General features: G+C 46.6%; 2 protein-coding genes across 2 annotated transcripts; one reads left to right on the forward strand and one right to left on the reverse strand.

Moving 5' to 3' along the window:
* Positions 1-790: 790 nt before the first annotated feature.
* On the forward strand, positions 791-6,168 carry LOC103171903 (cytochrome c oxidase subunit 8A, mitochondrial). Its single transcript, XM_042341493.1, has 2 exons — positions 791-1,120; positions 5,941-6,168. The coding sequence occupies exons 1-2, from the start codon at positions 998-1,000 to the stop codon at positions 6,043-6,045; spliced, it is 228 nt and encodes a 75-aa protein (XP_042197427.1). The 5' UTR covers positions 791-997; the 3' UTR covers positions 6,046-6,168.
* A 4,325-nt stretch (positions 6,169-10,493) lies between these two features.
* Positions 10,494-18,025, reverse strand: LOC103171904 (26S proteasome non-ATPase regulatory subunit 13-like; the record flags this gene model as incomplete). The annotated part of the gene is given in 12 exon segments (NM_001292331.1): positions 10,494-10,606; positions 11,207-11,323; positions 11,885-11,965; positions 12,350-12,412; positions 13,512-13,637; positions 13,737-13,816; positions 14,257-14,428; positions 15,874-15,960; positions 16,781-16,824; positions 17,025-17,080; positions 17,529-17,563; positions 17,947-18,025. Coding segments are annotated over 12 exon segments (1,036 nt in total), but the record flags the coding sequence as incomplete, so codon positions are not given.
* Positions 18,026-19,875: the final 1,850 nt, after the last annotated feature.

A 19,875-nucleotide genomic window follows, 5' to 3' on the forward strand; every position in this document is an offset into this window, starting at 1 on the left:
AAAGCAATTTGGGTCACTCAGTCCACGGCTGTTTGTGGGGCGCTGCTGTGCACAATTAGCTGCCGTGTTTTGCCCACAAAATATAGTCACTTCACTTTACAGTGTATTCTGTGAAGCGCTTTAAGATGTCTCGAAGACGTGATAATTGCATTAGTATTATTATTATAGCAAAGAGCCCGAGAAGTCGGGGCTCTTTTTTGCCTCGAAAAGAAACGTCCCCCAAGAAAATCTATACAGAGGATATCAAACAGGAGATCCAGAACAATATAGTACATTCAGAATATGGCACAGCTCCAGGTATGTGAAGGGCAATTTAAGGACAGACAAAAATAAAATAACTTCTCGACAACAAAAAATAAACCATAGCTGTTAGGGGGCGAGAGAGGCAAGTCAAGATTTACTTCTGGATTAGCCGTGTAGTTCCCACTTTTGCCTTCAGGTGCAACAGGAGGACAAGCGAAGACTATCATCCAATGCGGGGATTTTTACAAGCGAGGCCATCGCTTTGACCCGTTTTAGAAAGTTTTCAGCTCAAAAATCTCTAATCCTACAAATAAGTAACGTCCATGAACTTAGACCTTGGCTTGTGGGTTTCACAATGTCAACTGCTGGTTAAGATTGCACTGTACTCTGGGTTGGTGGGGGGGGGGGTGGCTATGTGTGTGTGTATTAGGTGTATGTGTCTCTCTCACACACACACACACACCAGCAGCAGAAGTAAATAAGTTCCAGTCTGTCCATCAGCGCATTGGGAGCCAATGTACGTTGGGTTGGGTTGGGTTGTGGCTGCTGGGATTTGGCACCGAGTCAATAAAGGATTGACCCAAGGATTTAGAGGACAAAAAAAAACTGGGATCTGAGGATCACTCGCCTTCCTTTCCCTTTACAAAGCCCCCAGTTACTTGGAGTCGGACAGGGACAGGACAGGGACAGGACAGGACAGGGACAGGGACAGGGACAGGACAGGACAGGGACAGGACAGGGTGTGGATTCCACCATGTGGGGATTTTCACGCACCGTCTACAGGGGACTGAGATACCTGAGCCCCAATAGTGGTCACCAGATCACACTGCGAGCCAAGGTCTGGTCCAAACCCCCAGAGCACAGCCTCTCGATGATGGTCAGTAAAATCACACACACACACACTAACACACACACTAACACACAAACACACACACACACACACACTAACACACACACTAACACACACACACTAACACACACACTAACACACTAACACATACACTAACACACACACTAACACACACACTAACACACACACTAACACACACACACTAACACACTAACACACACACTAACACACACACAACACATAACACACACACACTAACACACACACACTAACACACACACACACACTAACACACTAACACACACACTAACACACACTAACCAGACACTCACACAAACCGATTGGGCTCCAACCTCAAAGCAAGTGAACAGACAACGAGATTGTATTTCTTTAGAGAGTTGAGTTGCAAAGGGAGAAAGATTTGTTTAAAATAAAACACACAGTGGGGACACTCACTACTGACTTTTTTTAAAAAAAGAAATATAAATTGTATCTATATTTTATATATATTATATGATATCGTTTATTTGCGATATCATACGGTGCAAATGTGGGGGTTTTTTTTTCAACACCGAAGAACATTTTCTGTTTTTCACACAAACACCACCACCACCGCCGGAGTGTCCGAAAATACTGCGTTCGATCCAACAGATCCCATAAGAATTATTGCGGTGAAATAACTTTTAACGAGTTTCAAACCCATTTTATAAATGTAGACTGTGTGTGTGGGGGGGGGGGGGGGGTCAGACTGTGTGTGGGTGGGGGGGTCCAGGCTGTGTGTGGGGGGGGGGGTCCAGACTGTGTGTGGGTGGGGGGGGGTCCAGGCTGTGTGTGTGGGGGGGGGTCCAGGCTGTGTGTGTGGGGGGGGTCCAGGCTGTGTGTGTGGGGGGGGGGTCAGACTGTGTGTGTGGGTGGGGGTCCAGACTGTGTGTGGGTGGGGGGGTGTCAGACTGTGTGTGGGTGGGGGGGGGGGGGGTCCAGACTGTGTGTGGGTGGGTGGGGGGGTCAGACTGTGTGTGGGTGGGGGGGTGTCAGACTGTGTGTGGGTGGGGGGGTGTCAGACTGTGTGTGGGTGGGGGGGGGTCAGACTGTGTGTGGGTGGGTGGGGGGGGTGTCAGACTGTGTGTGGGTGGGTGGGGGGGGTGTCAGACTGTGTGTGGGTGGGTGGGGGGGGGGGTCAGACTGTGTGTGGGTGGGGGGGGGTCAGACTGTGTGTGGGTGGGGGGGGTCCAGACTGTGTGTGGGTGGGGGGGGGGGTGGCAGGCTGTGTGTGGGTGGGGGGGGGAGGGGGGGGGTCAGACTGTGTGTGGGTGGGGGGGGGGGTCAGACTGTGTGTGGGTGGGGGGGGGGGGTCCAGACTGTGTGTGGGTGGGGGGGGTGGCAGGCTGTGTGTGTGTGTGTGGGGGGGGTCAGACTGTGTGTGGGTGGGGGGGGGGGGGGTCCAGACTGTGTGTGGGTGGGGGGGGGGTGGCAGGCTGTGTGTGTGTGGGGGGGGGGGTGGGGGGGGGGTCAGACTGTGTGTGGGTGGGGGGGGTCAGACTGTGTGTGGGTGGGGGGGGGGTCAGACTGTGTGTGGGTGGGGGGGGGTCAGACTGTGTGTGGGTGGGGGGGGGGTCGCAGGCTGTGTGTGTGTGGGTGGGGGGGGTCCAGACTGTGTGTGGGTGGGGGGGGTCAGACTGTGTGTGGGTGGGGGGGGGGTGGCAGGCTGTGTGGGTGGGGGGGGTCAGACTGTGTGTGTGTGGGTGGGGGGGGTGTCAGACTGTGTGTGTGTGGGTGGGAGGGGTGTCAGACTGTGTGTGTGTGGGTGGGAGGGGTGTCAGACTGTGTGTGTGTGTGTGTGTGGGGGGGTGTCAGACTGTGTGTGTGTGGGTGGGGGGAGGGTGGCAGGCTGTGTGGGTGGGGGGTGGCAGACTGTGTGTGGGTGGGTGTCAGACTGTGTGTGGGTGGGTGTCAGACTGTGTGTGGGTGGGTGTCAGACTGTGTGTGGGTGGGTGTCAGACTGTGTGTGGGTGGGTGTCAGACTCTGTGTGGGTGGGTGTCAGACTCTGTGTGGGTGGGTGTCAGACTCTGTGTGGGTGGGTGTCAGACTCTGTGTGGGTGGGTGTCAGACTCTGTGTGGGTGGGTGTCAGACTCTGTGTGGGGGGTGTCAGACTGTGTGTGGGTGGGTGTCAGACTGTGTGTGGGTGGGTGTCAGACTCTGTGTGGGTGGGTGTCAGACTCTGTGTGGGTGGGTGTCAGACTCTGTGTGGGTGGGTGTCAGACTCTGTGTGGGTGGGTGTCAGACTGTGTGTGGGTGGGTGTCAGACTGTGTGTGGGTGGGTGTCAGACTGTGTGTGGGTGGGTGTCAGACTGTGTGTGGGTGGGTGTCAGACTGTGTGTGGGTGGGGTGTCAGACTGTGTGTGGGTGGGTGTCAGACTGTGTGTGGGTGGGGGGGGGGTGTCAGACTGTGTGTGGGTGGGGGGGGGGGTGTCAGACTGTGTGTGGGTGGGGGGGGGTGTCAGACTGTGTGTGGGTGGGGGGGGGGGGGTGGCAGGCTGTGTGTGTGTGGGTGGGGGGGGTCCAGACTGTGTGTGGGTGGGTGTCAGACTGTGTGTGGGTGGGTGTCAGACTGTGTGTGGGTGGGTGTCAGACTGTGTGTGGGTGGGGGGGGTGTCAGACTGTGTGTGGGTGGGGTGGGGGTGTCAGACTGTGTGTGGGTGGGGGGGGGTGTCAGACTGTGTGTGGGTGGGGGGGGGGGGGGGGTGGCAGGCTGTGTGTGTGTGGGTGGGGGGGGGTCCAGACTGTGTGTGGGTGGGTGTCAGACTGTGTGTGGGTGGGGTGGGGGTGTCAGACTGTGTATTGGTGGGGGGGGGTGTCAGACTGTGTGTGGGTGGGGGGGGGGGTGTCAGACTGTGTGTATATGTGTGTGTTCAACACCACTGAAAAGCTGAGAGTTACAGTTCTCCATAAAAGGACAAAAACACAGCGAACGACTGAAGGTTCAGAGGTTTAAAGGGAATCGTTGTGATTCGCTTCTCCATCAGCTGCAGATTAAAGGGGTTCAAGAAGTTCAAGAAGGTGGAGTCCTGTAGCTCAGTGGTTAGAGCACTCGCTTTGCAAGTGAGAGACCTGAGTTCAATCCCAGGCAGAGGGTGAAACCTTGGGCAAGTTTCCTTACTCCACACAGAGCCTAATAATAATCCCTCCAAAACCAAAAACAATAATAAATTGGTCATTTTCAATCTACGACTGTTTGTGGGACATTGCTGTGCGCAATTGGCTGCTGCGTTCACCCACAAATATACAGTCAATTCACTTTACAGTGTGTTCTGTGAAGCGCTTTGGGACGTCCTCCTGACGTGAAAAGCGCTTTATCAAATGCAAAGATTATTATAATTATTATTAAGTTTAGTGCAGCCCCTAAAACCTTAAAAACGTGCCCCCCCCCAAAAAAAACATAAACACCTACCAAATGTACACCCTGTTTCCAAACCAACCTAAAGTTGCCTGTCTTACCCCAATAGGTCTTGGATTAATAGATTAGTATTAACAAATCAATTCCCCCCACCAGCCAAATTCTTCTGCTTTCTGTGGTATTATTTTACCAATTGCTTTGTACCCTTTGTGGGCATTCTTTTTTGTTGTGCTGTAAGTAGTGATGGGTGGTGGGGGGATGGGGGGGAACAGCTTTGAAAAAAAATTAAACCTGCAAAACGCCCCCCAAACCCCCCACTTGAAGACCTTTTCTTAGTTTCAAAAACACTGAACTAACCTAAATTGGCCACTCTGCTGCTACCACCACCCCCTCCCTCACCCCACATACAGTAACTGTAGGCAATGCATAATATTGGGCTACTTTGGGGTTATTAATTTGATGGATTTTCGGCTACAAGTGCTTTTTAATGTCTGGCAGTGAGCGACGGACAACTTCTTTCAATGTGAGGATTCTTAAGGGGTTAGACCTCCACCTGGAGCCGTAACAGAAAAGCCACGTCAGGTCTCTGTGGTAGACTCAGTGATCCCTTAGCCAACCCTTGCATAACTTCGAAGTCCTGTTAATGAGTAACCAGGCTACCCAACTCTTGATGACTAGAGAAGGAAGAATCAGTAAACTCCACTATGTGATGGGAATCCACTCACTCAGGTCCTGATAACTCTACAAGTCAATGCCTTAGAACAGGGTGCAGATAAAAATGGTCCAGCTAACAGTATGAAATCTTACCATTGGCTTCCAACCAGCAATTTATAATCCTTGCATCTGATAATACAGCCTTGTCACATCATCAAATCAGAGGATTTACTATAAAGTGCAGCAAATAGATATTTTGCTGCCAACATGCACACAGCAATGTCCCACAAAACAACAACAACCCAAATTGTATTCCTATATAACACCGTTCATGTCAGGAGGACATCCGAAGGCACTGGACAATGGAGCCGAGCTGGGGTTGGAGTTGGGAAGGGTGGGGGTTTGGAGAGTCAAAGAGGAAGGTCTTGAGACCTAATCAGGCTAAAAGCGCTAAAAGCCTGATTGCCATGAAACAGCCATGAAGTGCAGACTGCCAGGCATTAACTAGTTACTACATTGCTGCAATACCCATTATCCAATGTAAAGGGCACTTAATGCCATATACATAAGTTGCGGTGGTTGGCTAACAGTAAAATTATAACGGAGAAAATGACAAAGTTACTCACATGTATCACTGATACGTTGAACTCCTGATAACTCAATCCTGGCTTAATTTGTCACTACCTTTAAGTCATCGCGCGGTCAATATCCTGGCCGCATTGAGCCCTTTTCCCTTGGAGCGACGAGTTATCGGGAAGTGACTATATAATGCACCCCTGTTTGGTTTTCTATTGCAGGACCTCACCATTGCGTTCTTTGTGCTGAACATTGCAATGCTGGTGCCCAGCGGCTGGGTGCTCACTAACATGGAGAATTACAAGCACCGACCCGGCTCCAAGTGAGGCTTCCTTTAAAGCCCACCTCATCTCCTTCTCACTGATAACGTAAAAGAAACCACAGACGTTCAACCAAAGAGGACTTGTTGCCAGGTTCCTGGAATGTAGCCATTAAAAATATACATCAAACCTGATGCGTTCAGATGTGCTTCTCTGTTTCTGGCCAATTGGCGCAAAACACACTCTTGACTTGCAAAGTCATTGGCATAATATGAAAATTACCGATATGCATCAACAACAACAACTAGAGTTTATAGCACCCTGATGCAGTAAACTCCTGATAACTCAACCCTGGCTTAACTTGTCACGAACACTTAAGTCATCAGGCAGACAAAACAAGCGGTGCAAACAAAATCCGCCCCACCGCCCAAGATATCGACAACAGGTCCTATGATATTTTGCTAGACTGAATAAGTACGGGTGTTACTTATCTCCTTCTCACGGATTACGCAAAAGAAACCACACACGCTCCTTCACTGACTAATAATAATTTATCAGTAGTCATAATTATAATAAATTATTATTACTGTAAATAATAAATTAGATTACCCAGTTTACTGAATTCCCTCTCCAAAAGTTGTGCTATAAACCCCAATTTCATCCCGCCAAGAGTAATCCAGACGTGTCAGAATACTTGACGTCCTACCCTGCTTGCCTTGGTTCCATTGTACTAAGCATTAAGGATACATTTCGGTTCCACCGCTTTGCTCGATTACTCTTTGCACTGTAACTCACAACGATAGCGAAGGGCAAAAAACCACACCAGTTACTGAGCAAGGGAACTCTCAGGATAAAGACACTCACACGACACATACACACATAGCATTGAACTGGGCTCGTCGGAGAGATGTTAAGAGATCTGACAAGTTTATACACATGTGTATAATATATATACACACACACACAGTAAAACTCGCACAAGTCTTATATCTTCATAAATCATATAATTGCCTAAGTCATACATGCACCTGATTCCATTCAGTTTCCTACCAAAAACGTTTAGATTTTTTTTGAACTAGTCGTATTTGATAAATCAGAAAACTCCTACTAAATCGTCATGGTTTCTTGGTCCCAAATACATGATATCAATCCTATTAAATCATCTCCGTACTCGCACCGCTACCACACTTACCGACAGCATTGAAGTACCCATGAGCAGTGTAGATTATTGATTAAATCAGATATGATACGACTTATGGCTGTATACTTCACGTAAGTCATATCAAATGTTATGGTCTTGAGTTTTACTGTATATATAAATTGAATGGGTAATAAAGAGTGGAGTCTTACTTTACATCGAGCCAGATTGTTATGATTTTAAGCGGGGATTGAGGCAGATTCCTTTTTAGAAAAGTTACAAATATTAAGAGCTTATACATAGCATTTGTATCTACAGTCTCCTCGTTCATTTTGAGAATCAAACACAGAAAGGTAAATGGAAGTTTTACTGCGCTCAAAGTAGTTGCAATCAGCCCATACACAAAATATCCAAACTTATAAGGGTTCAAACATTTGGTGGTAATCAGTTCTAGCTTTCACACCAAAAACCAAAGCTTGTCATATGAAACCAGTCTGTCATGGCTTTAACTTGTTATCCAACAAAAACAAATCAGCGAGTTTAAATACCATCAAACCATCTGCGATTGAATAAAGTAACACTGACAATGAGACACATTGTGAGCTGTTGAACGATAGTTCAACCAAGAGATCTGTGCTACTTTGGGTAACACAGCAGCTGTTGCGATGGGGGTTTAAAGCAAGCGAATGGGTTTCAATCCAACTCATTGCCATGACATGATCAGCCAACAGCAGGTGGCGAGGACTTAGTTGCCAGCAGTTTGAGCAGCAACGCGCCCTCGAGCTGCTCGCAGTTGAAGGGAACCACATGATACGCTCTGACCTCATGTCTATTCTTAACTTGAGTTAGGAGCAGTGAGACACCATTTTAGAGATTTGGCATTACCCAATATCAAGCGCTCTGGCACGCTACTCTGCGTGAGGGCGGGGAGGGGCTAGATAAATGCAAGTTGTTGTTGTTCCTGCTGGCAAAATTAAGAGTGAAAAAAGTACCTTGATTTTCCTTCTTTCGGAGTCGGTCTTAGTTGCCCACGCACTGAGGCTGATCGTGTGGCCAGGATGGTGCTAACATTGCACTCAGCAAGTTGACCAGTGGAGTATATCATTGGCATAATTTCCCCAGGGTCTTGCTTCAGTAGCTTAGACCTGAATGACGCTGTAACCCTCTGCATCACTCCTCTGCTTTTCCAAAGATCCTTCCAAAAGTTTCTAACAAGTGAGGTTTACAGTTCACAGTAAATAATGGGAACTCAAATTCATTCCCAATACGCCCATTGCAGATCTGGATTCCAATGCACAGACACAGAGAAAGACAAGAAACAAGGCTTCCCCTTATGCTTTGATCCAACTCGAGTGCTAAATTTTCCAACCATCGCAAGGTATCCAATGCAATCAGTGACTGTTCAGGGAGTTTCAGGTTCACCACATGTGGTTTTTAAACCACTGCCACCTGGGTTCAAATCAAGGTCCTGATGAACTGTGTCATCTATAAAGTTAAATTGGAGAAGTTCTATAATCTCTGAGCACAAAGCTGTCAATAATTTGGATTCTCATTCGGTTTACTGGACTTGTGGAGTCCTGTAGAGTAGTGGTTAGAGCACTCACCTCGCAAGCAAGAGAACCCGGATTCAATTCCTGGGTGGGGTGATACCTTAGGCAAGTTTCCTTTCCAACACGTCCCTGTTTATCCAGTAGTAAGTAGGAACCCAGTTATTAGTCGATTGTCAGATCACTTTCTGGGAGTAATAATCCCCCCCAAAATGTGATCACTTACTCTCCATGACGGTTTGTGGGACACTGCTGTGCGCAATCGGCTACCACGTTTCACCCACAAAATACACAGTCAATCAACTTTTCAATCTATTTCTGTGAAGCGCTTTGAGACGTCTCAACGATGCAACAAGGCTCTATATCGAATGCAAGGTTCATTATCATTTATAACTCTCCTCTGAGTCTACCGAGGATAAACAAAGCATTTCCAATAAAACATACGGTATTTCCAATCAAGAATCTACCACTTTAAAACACTTAAAAGTTTATTTTTTTTGACAACTTTTATTTCGCCCTCCCTCCTCCAAGGAGACTTAAGCCCAAATATTCTTGCTGAAATCTACCACAGCCCATGTTTACCGTTTTCAGAACCAGCAAATTGCATCAAACCGAGCAAAAAAAAACCCCACATTTTTTTGAAAGTCGTGAGAGTTTGCTGTCGCTTGAGCTCAGGTGATTTTAACCGAGTCTCGGCTGATTTGTTACTGCAATGAGAGAGAGTGTATTGCTTCTAATCCTTGCACTGGCTGGCAAGAGCCAAGGAAAGATTTGCTCTCCTTTTAAGGCTAGAGAAGTGGTGGAAACACAATACATTTTTTTAAAAATCTTATCGTTCGTAATTAAAATTCCAGCACTCAGTAAGTGGAAAAAATGAATTTCGAGCTCACTGGTGATTTGCTGAAAACTGTTTTAGATTGGGAAAAAAATCTGACTTGGGAGATGTCTCTCTCTCGCTCGCTCTCTCTCTCTTAAACCATGCCCCAGTTTACTGAATTGCAATGAGGGAAAAAAGTCTGTCAACCCCAAATCAACCGGTTACAACAATCCTAACAGTCAGCGACCGCTTCCAAATACTTTGTGATCACTCCCGAGTCACACATTATTTACATTGAAATGTAAATTCTAAAAAAAATGCCATCTCCTGCATTTGCCCACAAAATATAGTCACCCCATTTTACAGTATACCCTGTGTAGTGTTTGGAGTCATCTCAATGTGATAAAGAGCTTTACAATAATAATAATCCTCGATTTTGATATAGTGCGCACACCTTATCGAGACGTTTCAAAGCGCTCCACAGAATATATTGTAAAGCGAATTGACAGCGTATTTTGTGGGCGAAACGAGGCAGCCAATTGCACCCAGCGGCGTCCCCACAAACAGTTGCGGATCGAGTGATTCAATTATTGTTTTTGAAGGCAAATTATTATTAGCAAATTATTATTTAAGATGACACACAGAATTGTGGAAGATTCTTAAAATTCCTATCAAGTCAAGGATTATTATCTGACGAGTTCTCAATGGTGGAATGGGCGGCATTACAACTGAGGAAAGTGAGTGTTTGGAACTTTTTATTTTGTGTCCTTTTCTTGCTAGTTTGTACGAAGAGCTACAAATCCTGAGAATGCAAACATCCAAAGCTGGTATTATTGGTTGTGTAATATGAAACGTACATAAAAATGATATGTTTTTCTCCCCCCCACCACCACCCACCCACCCCTCTAGTTCTTTAAAATCAAGTAGAGCTTGTTTCTCAAAGTTCACTGACTGAAAGTTGCACTACTGTATATTTTATATATAAAAAGACCACACAGTAGGTTATTTTTATACGTTTAGAACCATCTTTTAGGTTAGAACGTCGTGGGCTTGATGTTCCACGAGCAGGGCCATATTTTTCACATCTTCGCACCAGTAGTCCAATCGTTCCTTCATCCCTTTAATCTGAAAGCGTCAAGAGAAGACTCATGTTAGATATCAGGGAACCACCACTGACAGCATCAATGCGAAGCAAGGATTCACAGGGAATGAAAGTCTCCAAACAGCGGCCGCTCAAATAAACACAAGAGGCAGGAGCGATATTTACTGCGGTTTTAACATCAAAGTATATATTTTTATTTCCAGGTGCACGAAAGGCTTTGTGCGCTTGGTTTCCTTTTCAATTCAATCAATAATCACCCGGTTCTGTGGCTCGTTCCTCTTGACTTTTTGAACACGCGCGACAGCGACACTTAGCGTCAATTGAATGGGTGGAGATCCCCGACCTCGAGGCAATAGTGGCAAACGAGAGGACAGCACAGGCGAGCCTGACCTCTGGCCACCCAGCCTCCAACCAAAGATGCGGTCGAAAGGAAAGGTCTTCAACTAAGACCTGAAAATAGGAAGGGAGGGGGCGAGGCGAAGGGAGTGAGGAAGGGAGTTCCAGAGCCTCGGGGCATAGTGGCTGAAGGCATGGCCGCTGATGGTGGAGCAGAGGACTCAGGGGAGGAGGCCAGACCCGCAAGGGTCAGTGATACCGTAAGGGTGTTCTCAGCCGGCGTTTACCTGCTGCAGGTCCAGGACTCGGGGTTGCACCCATGTCATGTGCACCCGTTGATCTACCTCATCGATCCTTCCCTTCACCAAGCCCACCGACAGAGCCTTCATCACCAAGAGCTCCACCTGACAGCAAACAATCAGCATAATGTTCTTCATTTGATAAGATTACAGCATATTCTGTGAAACGCTTTGAGACGTCTCGAAGACGTGATGAGGTGCGGTATCAAATGCAAGGATTATAAACATTATTAATGTCTCAAAGCGCTTCAGATAAATTATTGTGAAATGGAGTGACCGTGTATCTCTTGGCAAATGCGGCAACACAATTTCGCACAGTGATTTAATAGCAATCAAATAATATTCCTTGCAATTCTTTCAAACAACAACAGTAAGAAATTACATTTACACAGCGTCTTTCACGTCGGGAGGATGTCCCAGGGAGCTGGACGGTCAGGGATTTGCAGCTGAGCTGGGGGTTGGGATCAGGAGGGGTGGAGGGCAGGGAGGGTGGGGGTAGGAGGGTGACCGAAGGCGTCACAGTCGAAGAGGAAAGTTTCAACTTATGTTCTGGAATATAAGTACGAGTCTGTAAAAGACTTACACAAAAGAGCACTGTCCAGCCAGTTTCTTACACATTTACACACACACACACACATACAGTGCTCTTGAATTGAGGGACCTCACCTCATTGATAGGAACTTTGGCCACCTGAGAAATCTCCTGAAAGGTTAGCTGCCGATGGTTGGCTGGACGGGTAAACGTCATCTAAGTGAAAAATCAAATGTGCAAGTCTGTGTGAGCCACGAGAACGTAAGTTACTTGTAAGGAGACCTTACCAAAAAACATTCCAAGTTCTAAATCCACTCCCACCCCCCACCCCACCGGTTATTGATTAAAACTAGCAGGCGTTTAGTTAAATTCTGGTGAATTAAAAGGTTTTAAATGTAATTCTGACAACTTCTGTTCCGAGCTTAAATCCCTAAAAGGAGGGGGGGATTGAGCATCTCAGCATTTGGAATGATTGGAGTGATTGGGGCACACAGATGTAGCCGGAATCACGATGTGATGCTCGGAATGCCCCTTTCCCCTTCCACCTTTCCCCTTCCCATTCTCTCTCCTCACCCGCCCGGAGTGGAACAATGCACGAACCTCCATTAGACACAGCAGTTGGATCTTCTGCATCAGACGCAGCTCGTTGGCTCGGAGGTCTGGCTGGAACACAGTCAAAACCAAAACAGTCTTAAGTCCCGTGCCGAGAACGGGGATAGAAACACACAAAAACGGTCAATCAAGGCTTTAAAGAGCTGGGTTTGGGACGTCTTCCGATACGAAAGGCGCAATATAGATGTGATTTGTTGTTGTGGTTCCATCTTTAACATCCTCTGCCACATGGTACTCTCCTCACTGCCCCCTGACACAAGATTTCACTGTGGGCTGCTTGGAATGTTGGTTCGTGACTGTACTTAACACAACAAGTGCCGTCAGGGAAAATAAAGAGATGCTTGCTTAGTTCTGACGTTTCACTGACGCAGAAGAACTCGAGTGGTTCAGATCTAGGTTTATTGTAGCTTTAAGTCAGGTCTCCCTCAGGGGCTCCAGCAGAATACAGATAATTCCGCCCACAAAATACACAGTCAATTCACTTTACAGTATGTGAAGCGCTTTGAGACGTCTCAACGTTGTGGTAAGCTGCTATCATCAAATGTCAGGATTATTATTATTAATAATAGAAATCCTTTACATTTGATATAGCTCCTTATTACAACATTGAAACATTTCAAAGCGCTTCATTGAGTTTTCTGGAAAGTGTAGTGACTCTATTTTGTAGACACACTTGACAGCATGCGGCAACAACGACAACTTGGATTTACACAGCGCCCTTCGTGAAGTGAATGACTGATTAACAGTGGGATTGTTGGCCAGGGGTCTCTTTACAACAGGGCCACTGGATCTTTAATGTCCGTACGAGCAGTCAGATGGGACCTTGGTTTAATCTTTATCTGAAAGACCAGAGCCTCCAATAATGCAGGATTTCCCCTAATGTTTCACTGGACTATCAGCCATGAGCTCAAAATCCGCAAAACAGACTTGAACCCACAACCTTCTGACCCAGAGAAAGGAGCCTTTCCCGCTGAGTCAAGCTGACACACAACGCAGAAGGCAACAGGCCAAATGCTTTGGTCAACTTGGGTTTCCTTCTTGGGAGACTGCACCAAAGCCTGAATTGGATCAGATCACTCATGGAATGAATTTTCAAAGTCAAATCATTGCACAAAGCCCCGCTCCACTTTACACCGCAATGAGAAATTACCTGCTGTCCCCAAGAAGTCTTGAGAGCTTGAAATTTTTCCACGTTTCCGCTGTTGAATGCATACAACGTGTCTATCAACCACTGTTTGTCTGTGGTTCTCAGAGATTCCAGGACCGGATGCATCAGCTTAAGGAAGGAAAATCAACAATGGTTAGATTCCGAGGCTAAGGGCGAGGCTGCAGTTTTGTTTTTAAATCAAGAATTTTGAACCATTCAAACACTCACAAGTTCCCCGAAGTTGTAAACTCCTTCTCCTAAAAGCCCTGCTAGTCCAAGGGTGAAGGCTCTTTCTTGGTGTTCTGCAACTGGTTCAAAACACGAACGTGAGACTGAAGTTTTTCACCGTTTTTAATACAGAAGAGGTTACAGCAACATTTACAAAACGTGCTTCACGTAGGATAACATCTCGGGCGAGTGGTTTACGGGCTTGGCTGCCAAGCAAGGGTAGTGAAAGGCGTACTCGAAGAGGCAGGATTAGAGGTGGGACAGCAAACAGAAACAACAACTTGTATTTATATAGCGCCCTCACACAGGGCAATGTCTCAGAGAGCTTAAAAGCCAGAGGGGCGTGGTAGGGGCAATGAGATGGCGTGGTAGAATGTGATCCTCCAATCGACTAACAACTGGGTTCCTACTACTGCTAGGTAAACAGAGACTTGTGGATTAAGGAAACATTTTTTGAACCGTTTGCACTGTATATAATGGAATATTGGATCTGCAGTACTTATACATCGGAGGGGTTTACCTGGCAAGTCTTTAATATCAATGCAGCCCAAGAACCTTAAGGCATCCTTGTAGTAAGAAGCATGGTTTCCAACGATTTGATAGTATTTACTGGACAAATCATAAAAACGGCCATGAACAGAGGTCACTCCAGGAAGTTTAGTCAGCATCTCCTCTACATCTTCGACCGTTTTCTGTGAAGAGAATCACATAAATTCACCTTAATAGGATGGGCATTCTTCCTGGGTAGTCAAGCCAGGCCAATCCAAACCGGGACTAATATGCAACAAATACATTTGATGCAGCACCTTTCACGTTGGGAGGACATCACCATCATAAAGTAACGGGCACTCAATTTAAAGCTTCAACAAAGTTCTACGAAACGACAAAACTGTTTTCTTTTAAAACTGTATTTTGTTTTTGCAAACTTCTTGCCTATTTATTTCCTTCCTCATCATCCACGCTCCAGATTTCAACTGCTGTACGGAGACCACAGTGCCATTTAGTGGTTGAGATGGAGAACAGCATCAACATAACATAACATGTAGGAGCAGGAGTAGGTCATTCGGCCCTTCGAGCCTGCCCCGCCATTCAATCATGGCTGATCTTCTAATCTAACTCCAGCTAATAACCTAACCCTGCCTTATCCCCATATCCCTTAATCCTTTTTGCAATAAGAAATCTATCTCAGTCTTGAATATGTTCAAGGACTGAGCGTCAACAGCCCTTTGGGGTAGTGAGTTCCATACGTTCACCACCCTTTGAGTGAAGAAGTTCTTCCTAAACTCAGTGCGAAAGGGCTGCCTCTGATTTTAAGGTTGTGACCCCTGGTTTAGTTTCTCCAACCAGGGGAAACAATCTCCCACTATCTACTCTATTATGCCCTTTGATCGTATAGGTTTCTATAAGATCCCCTCTAATTCTTCTATAGTCTAGAGAATATAGGCCCAAATTGGTCAGCCTATCCTCGTAACTCATCCCCTTCATCCCCGGTACTAACCTAGTAAATCTACGATGCACCCCCTCCAAGGCAAGTAGATCCTTCCTTAAATAAGGAGACCAAAACTGCACACAGTATTCCAGGTGTGGTTCACCAGGGCCCTATACAGTTGCAGCAAGACTTCCCTACTCTTATACTCTAATCTAGGATATACTCTATCAAGGATAGCAACAGTAAAAATGTACTGTAATAATATATTAAACTTTACATTTGATACAGCGCCTTAGCACGTCTTTGAGATGTCTCAATGCACTTCACAGGATATACTGTAAAGTGAATTGACTGTATATTTTGTGGATGAAACTCGGCAGCGCACAGCAGTGTCCCACAAACTGTCGTGGATTGAGTGACCAAATCATATTATTTAAAGGGATTATTACTCCTGGAAAAGCGATCCGCCAATCGACTAACAACCAGGTTCCTACTTACTGGGGTAAACAGAGGCGTGTGAAAAAAGGAAACTTGCCCAACGTTTCGCCCTGCCGGGAATCGAACCCAGTCTCTTGCTTGTGAGGCGAGTGCTCTAACCACTAAGCACCATAACAGTATTTAACATTGATCCCATTATATAAAACATTTCCCCCTCAATGTGCAGCCTGTTGTTTTAAGAGAAATAAAGTTGATTCAAATGTGCTTTACCTTTGTGACTGGAAGGTCGCCTACGTTTAATTTTAAAGCACCGATTGCCGTTTTGCAGAGAATTACTGCCTCGTCGCTGGGTTTGACCTGAATGCAGGAGAGGACGAAAATGTTAAGAGGTATAACAGACAAATTCCAAGTCCGATAACAAAATACCACATTGTTGTAGAACTTAAAACGTGATTCACCTCTTCACTACTCGTCTCACATCACTGGTTTACAACAACAACACCGACCTTCATTTATTTTGCGCCTCTCACACTGGGCAGCGCTTAATTTGCTCCCCCAACACCTATCGTTAAGCAGCATTTCACAATCTGCGAACTGACCATTTATTTTTGCTCAGTTCTAATGAGGCACACCCGCACTAAACTCCGTACTCTCACCACCCCAGTCTTTGCCAGGCTCCACTGGCCCCCCATCGATTTCAAGATCTTCACGCTCGTTTTCAGATCCCTTCATACCCCGACACCTCCCTACCTCTGCGACCTGCTTACCCCCCCAGCCCACCACCCGCTGCCTCCGCTCGATTGGCTCCAGCCTTCTGCATGTCCCTCATACCCTCCGTTCCACCATTGGTGGCCGCACTTTCAGCCACTATGCCACGAAACCCTGGAACACTCTTCCTCTATCCCTCTGCCTTGCCCCTTCCCTCCCCATATTCAGGTCTTGCCTGAAGACTTTCCTCTTCAACTGTGCCTACTGTCACCTCCCCATCGGCTTGGCATCGTGCTGTACCACTGTCAAGCGCTCTGGGACGCTGCCTTGTGTGAGGGGCGCTACATAAATGTACGTTGTTGTTGGTTTATTCCCAAGACACCAAACTATTTAGTTCCATTTCACATCCTGATCGAAATGTCATTTCACAAATACATTCTCTTAAATTTTTTATTTCTAAAATACTGACCTTATCTTTGGTATCATCCAAAAACTTGACGGCCTGGTTCGGATCTAGAGGGAAATAAGATGAAAAACTGAACCTAGATACAAGCATTGGAGGAAAGAGCAATCGTAGAGTCAGCCCACTCATTGTATTCATGTTATTTATGTATTTTAATCATTAAATAATTTGCCGGATCCTCGGTATCATTCTGATTTAACTCCACTACAGGGGTTGACGGTGTCACACAAAGTGCAGGGGAAACACTCACCTGTCATCTGTCGAACCACATTTAGAACGATTTCCACAAGCGACAGAGGATTAACTCTGCAACAACATATGAAAAATGCTTCAGTAATAAGTTCAGGGAAAAGGCGGCGGGAAATCTCCCCTTTCCAAATACAACCCCATCCGCACCCGGGCCCCACAACACATTAACTTACACCAAAAATTGTCGTACAAAATTGCCCCATTGCAACATTTTGGGCCCGTGATATTTGACCCAGTGTGCTGATGAACCCCCAAACAAAACTGGCCGCCCGTGCCACTTCCGGATCGATCGTGAGGTCACGGCTGCCAGAAACGTACTGTACGTCCGTGGTAACCATGGGTTCATAGACAGCACGGGATAAGCAGATTTGCACTCTAGCAAGGTGTGTTCTAATGGAGCTGTCCTGTACTACTCATCCCCAATCATTAATTGTTGATCTCACACACGCACACAAACACAACAGTTTCCCACGTATTGCAATGGAAGTCCAATAAAGTTTCTTACCTGTGCTCAAATTCGCTAATAAAATTCTCGTACAACTGCAAAAATCAAAAGGAAAGTTGTCTCGGTCATACCACACCTTGGATTTACACAGCGCCCTTCATGCAGGGTAGTGTCCCGGAGCGCTTGACAGTACCGGAATCTGACCCCGAGCCAGGGGGAGAGATGGGGTGACCGTAAGCGCGATCAAAAAGGCAGGGCTTTAGGCGGGATTTGTAAGTGGGGAGGGAGGGGGTAAGGCGGAGGGATTGAGGGAGAGAGTTCCACAGAACTTTGGAGCTGAAGTCACGGCCACCGAGGGGACGAGGGGTAAACAGAAGCCTGGAGCCTCCAATGATGTTTTAAACAGGTATTAAAATTAAAAATATTACAACTGAAAAATACACTGCAAAAAAAAATACACCTAATCTCACTCACGTACCTTGATTAACCCATCGCCAGAGGCAAAACAGGGATTCTGTACAAAGTTCTGCACCCGCATTGTTAACTGATGCCAAAGCCTGTTTGAATAAATCCCAAAAATGTGAGTTTCCAATCATCGTCATCATTATAATAAGAATAATCCTTGCATTTGTTACAGTATCTATCACGTCAGGAGGACGTATCAAAGTGCTTCACAGGATCCACTTGTGAAGTGTAGTAACCATGTGTTTTGCAGACGAATGATGAAGAAAGTTTAAGAGCCCAGCAGCTCACTGATAACTAACCAAGAGACTGAAGTACTTGCACTGATTGGCAAGTTGGGAATCAAAAATACACAAGTCACTACACTTTACCGTAAACCCCTGTGAGAAATGTCAATATAAGGCGCTATATCGAATGCAAGGCTGAAAAAAATACATGATATCGTCACATTTAATAATAATTAATGATACTTGCATTTGGCATTGCTGGTGCCTTATCACGTCATCAAGGCACCTCAAAGCGTATCGCAGGAATTACTGTAAAGTGTAGTGATTGTGATTGTAGGAAGCGGACACAGCAGATAACAGATGCATGGCAATGTCCCACAAACAGCCTTGAAGTGAACGATCAGTTTTATCGGGGTTTGGGGAGGAATTTGCAAGGATATGGGGAAAGAGCGGGCGAGCGGGACAGATTGGGTCGCGCTTCTAAACAGCCGGCACAGGCACGATGACCTGAATGGCTTCCTTCTATGGTTCTATGAATTGTAGGCCAGGAAACCAGGAGAAACTCGTTTCTCTTTTTCCGAATGGTGCAACGGGGTCTTTTAACATCCGCCTGACGGGACTTTGCTTTTAAACGCTTCCCGTTTGTCAAAGCACCTTTGTAGGCGTTTCAAAATTCTTTCTGTTCCTGCAATAACAACAACAGTAATAATCTTCGCATTTCGCAAAGCGCCGAACCCGAACTTCTCAAAGCGTTCTACGGTGATTTGCGTTACGGATAGTGGCCGCGTGTTTGTGGGTGGACGGTGAAGCCAGTTAGGCTCACGGTGAGGTGAGGTTAAAATCGTTTACCAATGCAATAACCTAAGTCCCTCAGCCCACGACTGTTTGTGGGGACGCTGCTGTGTGCAATTGTCTGCTGCGTTTCGGCCACAAAATATACGGTCAATTCACTTTACAGTACCCACTGTGAAGCGTCTCGAAGACGTGATAAGGCGCTGTATCAAATGCAACGATTATTACTATTATTATTATGATGATGATGTCCATTTTGCAACTTGATAGTTAAATACTTATGAATAAAGTTCTAATGCAAAGCCACTGGTTACACTGTTCTGGGGACACAGTAGTTGAACATGAAATGATGACAGTGTTACAGTACAGTACAGAAATAGGCTGTAATCACTCCCCACGACCCTTAAAAGTTGTTCTCTCTCCCCACACCCCCCACTCAAAAAAAAACACGTGCTTAGACCTTTAGAAACAATATTTTTTTTCTAGGAGGAAGGAGTATTTAAAAAGCAACATGATCTGTGGATTAAAACTGTGGGTGGTGGCAGCCATCTGTCCTATTAACCAGAGAGAGGGAGGGAGGGGAGAGAGGGGGGGGGAGAGAGGGAGGAGAGGGAGGGGGGAGAGGAGGGAGGGGGAGAGGGAGGGGGAGAGAGAGAGGGTCTGGGAGGACTTTCATGAAAGGAGCAGAGGAGGAGAGAAGGGGGGGATGTTTCTGCTGTAAAGACAGACGAGGGGGGGGAGAGAGGGGGAGAGGAGAGGGGGGGGGGGGGGGGGGGAGAGGAGAGGGAGGGGGAGAGAAGAGGGGGGAGAGGAGAGGGGAGAGGAGAGGGGGGGAGAGGAGAGGGGGAGAGGAGAGGGGGGGAGGAGGAGGGGGGAGGAGGAGGGAGAGGAGAGGAGGGAAGAGGGGGGAGGGAGAGGGGGGGGGG

This window comes from Callorhinchus milii, unplaced genomic scaffold (genome assembly GCF_018977255.1).
Source record: "Callorhinchus milii isolate IMCB2004 unplaced genomic scaffold, IMCB_Cmil_1.0 Scaffold17, whole genome shotgun sequence".
NCBI classification, from domain to species: domain Eukaryota; kingdom Metazoa; phylum Chordata; class Chondrichthyes; order Chimaeriformes; family Callorhinchidae; genus Callorhinchus; species Callorhinchus milii.

Coding starts and splice junctions, on each gene's coding strand:
- LOC103171903 (XM_042341493.1), top strand. CDS start 998: ATGTGGGGATTTTCACGCACCGTCTACAGGGGACTGAGATACCTGAGC. Junction 1,121..5,940: donor AGCACAGCCTCTCGATGATG/GTCAGTAAAATC, acceptor TTTCTATTGCAG/GACCTCACCATTGCGTTCTT.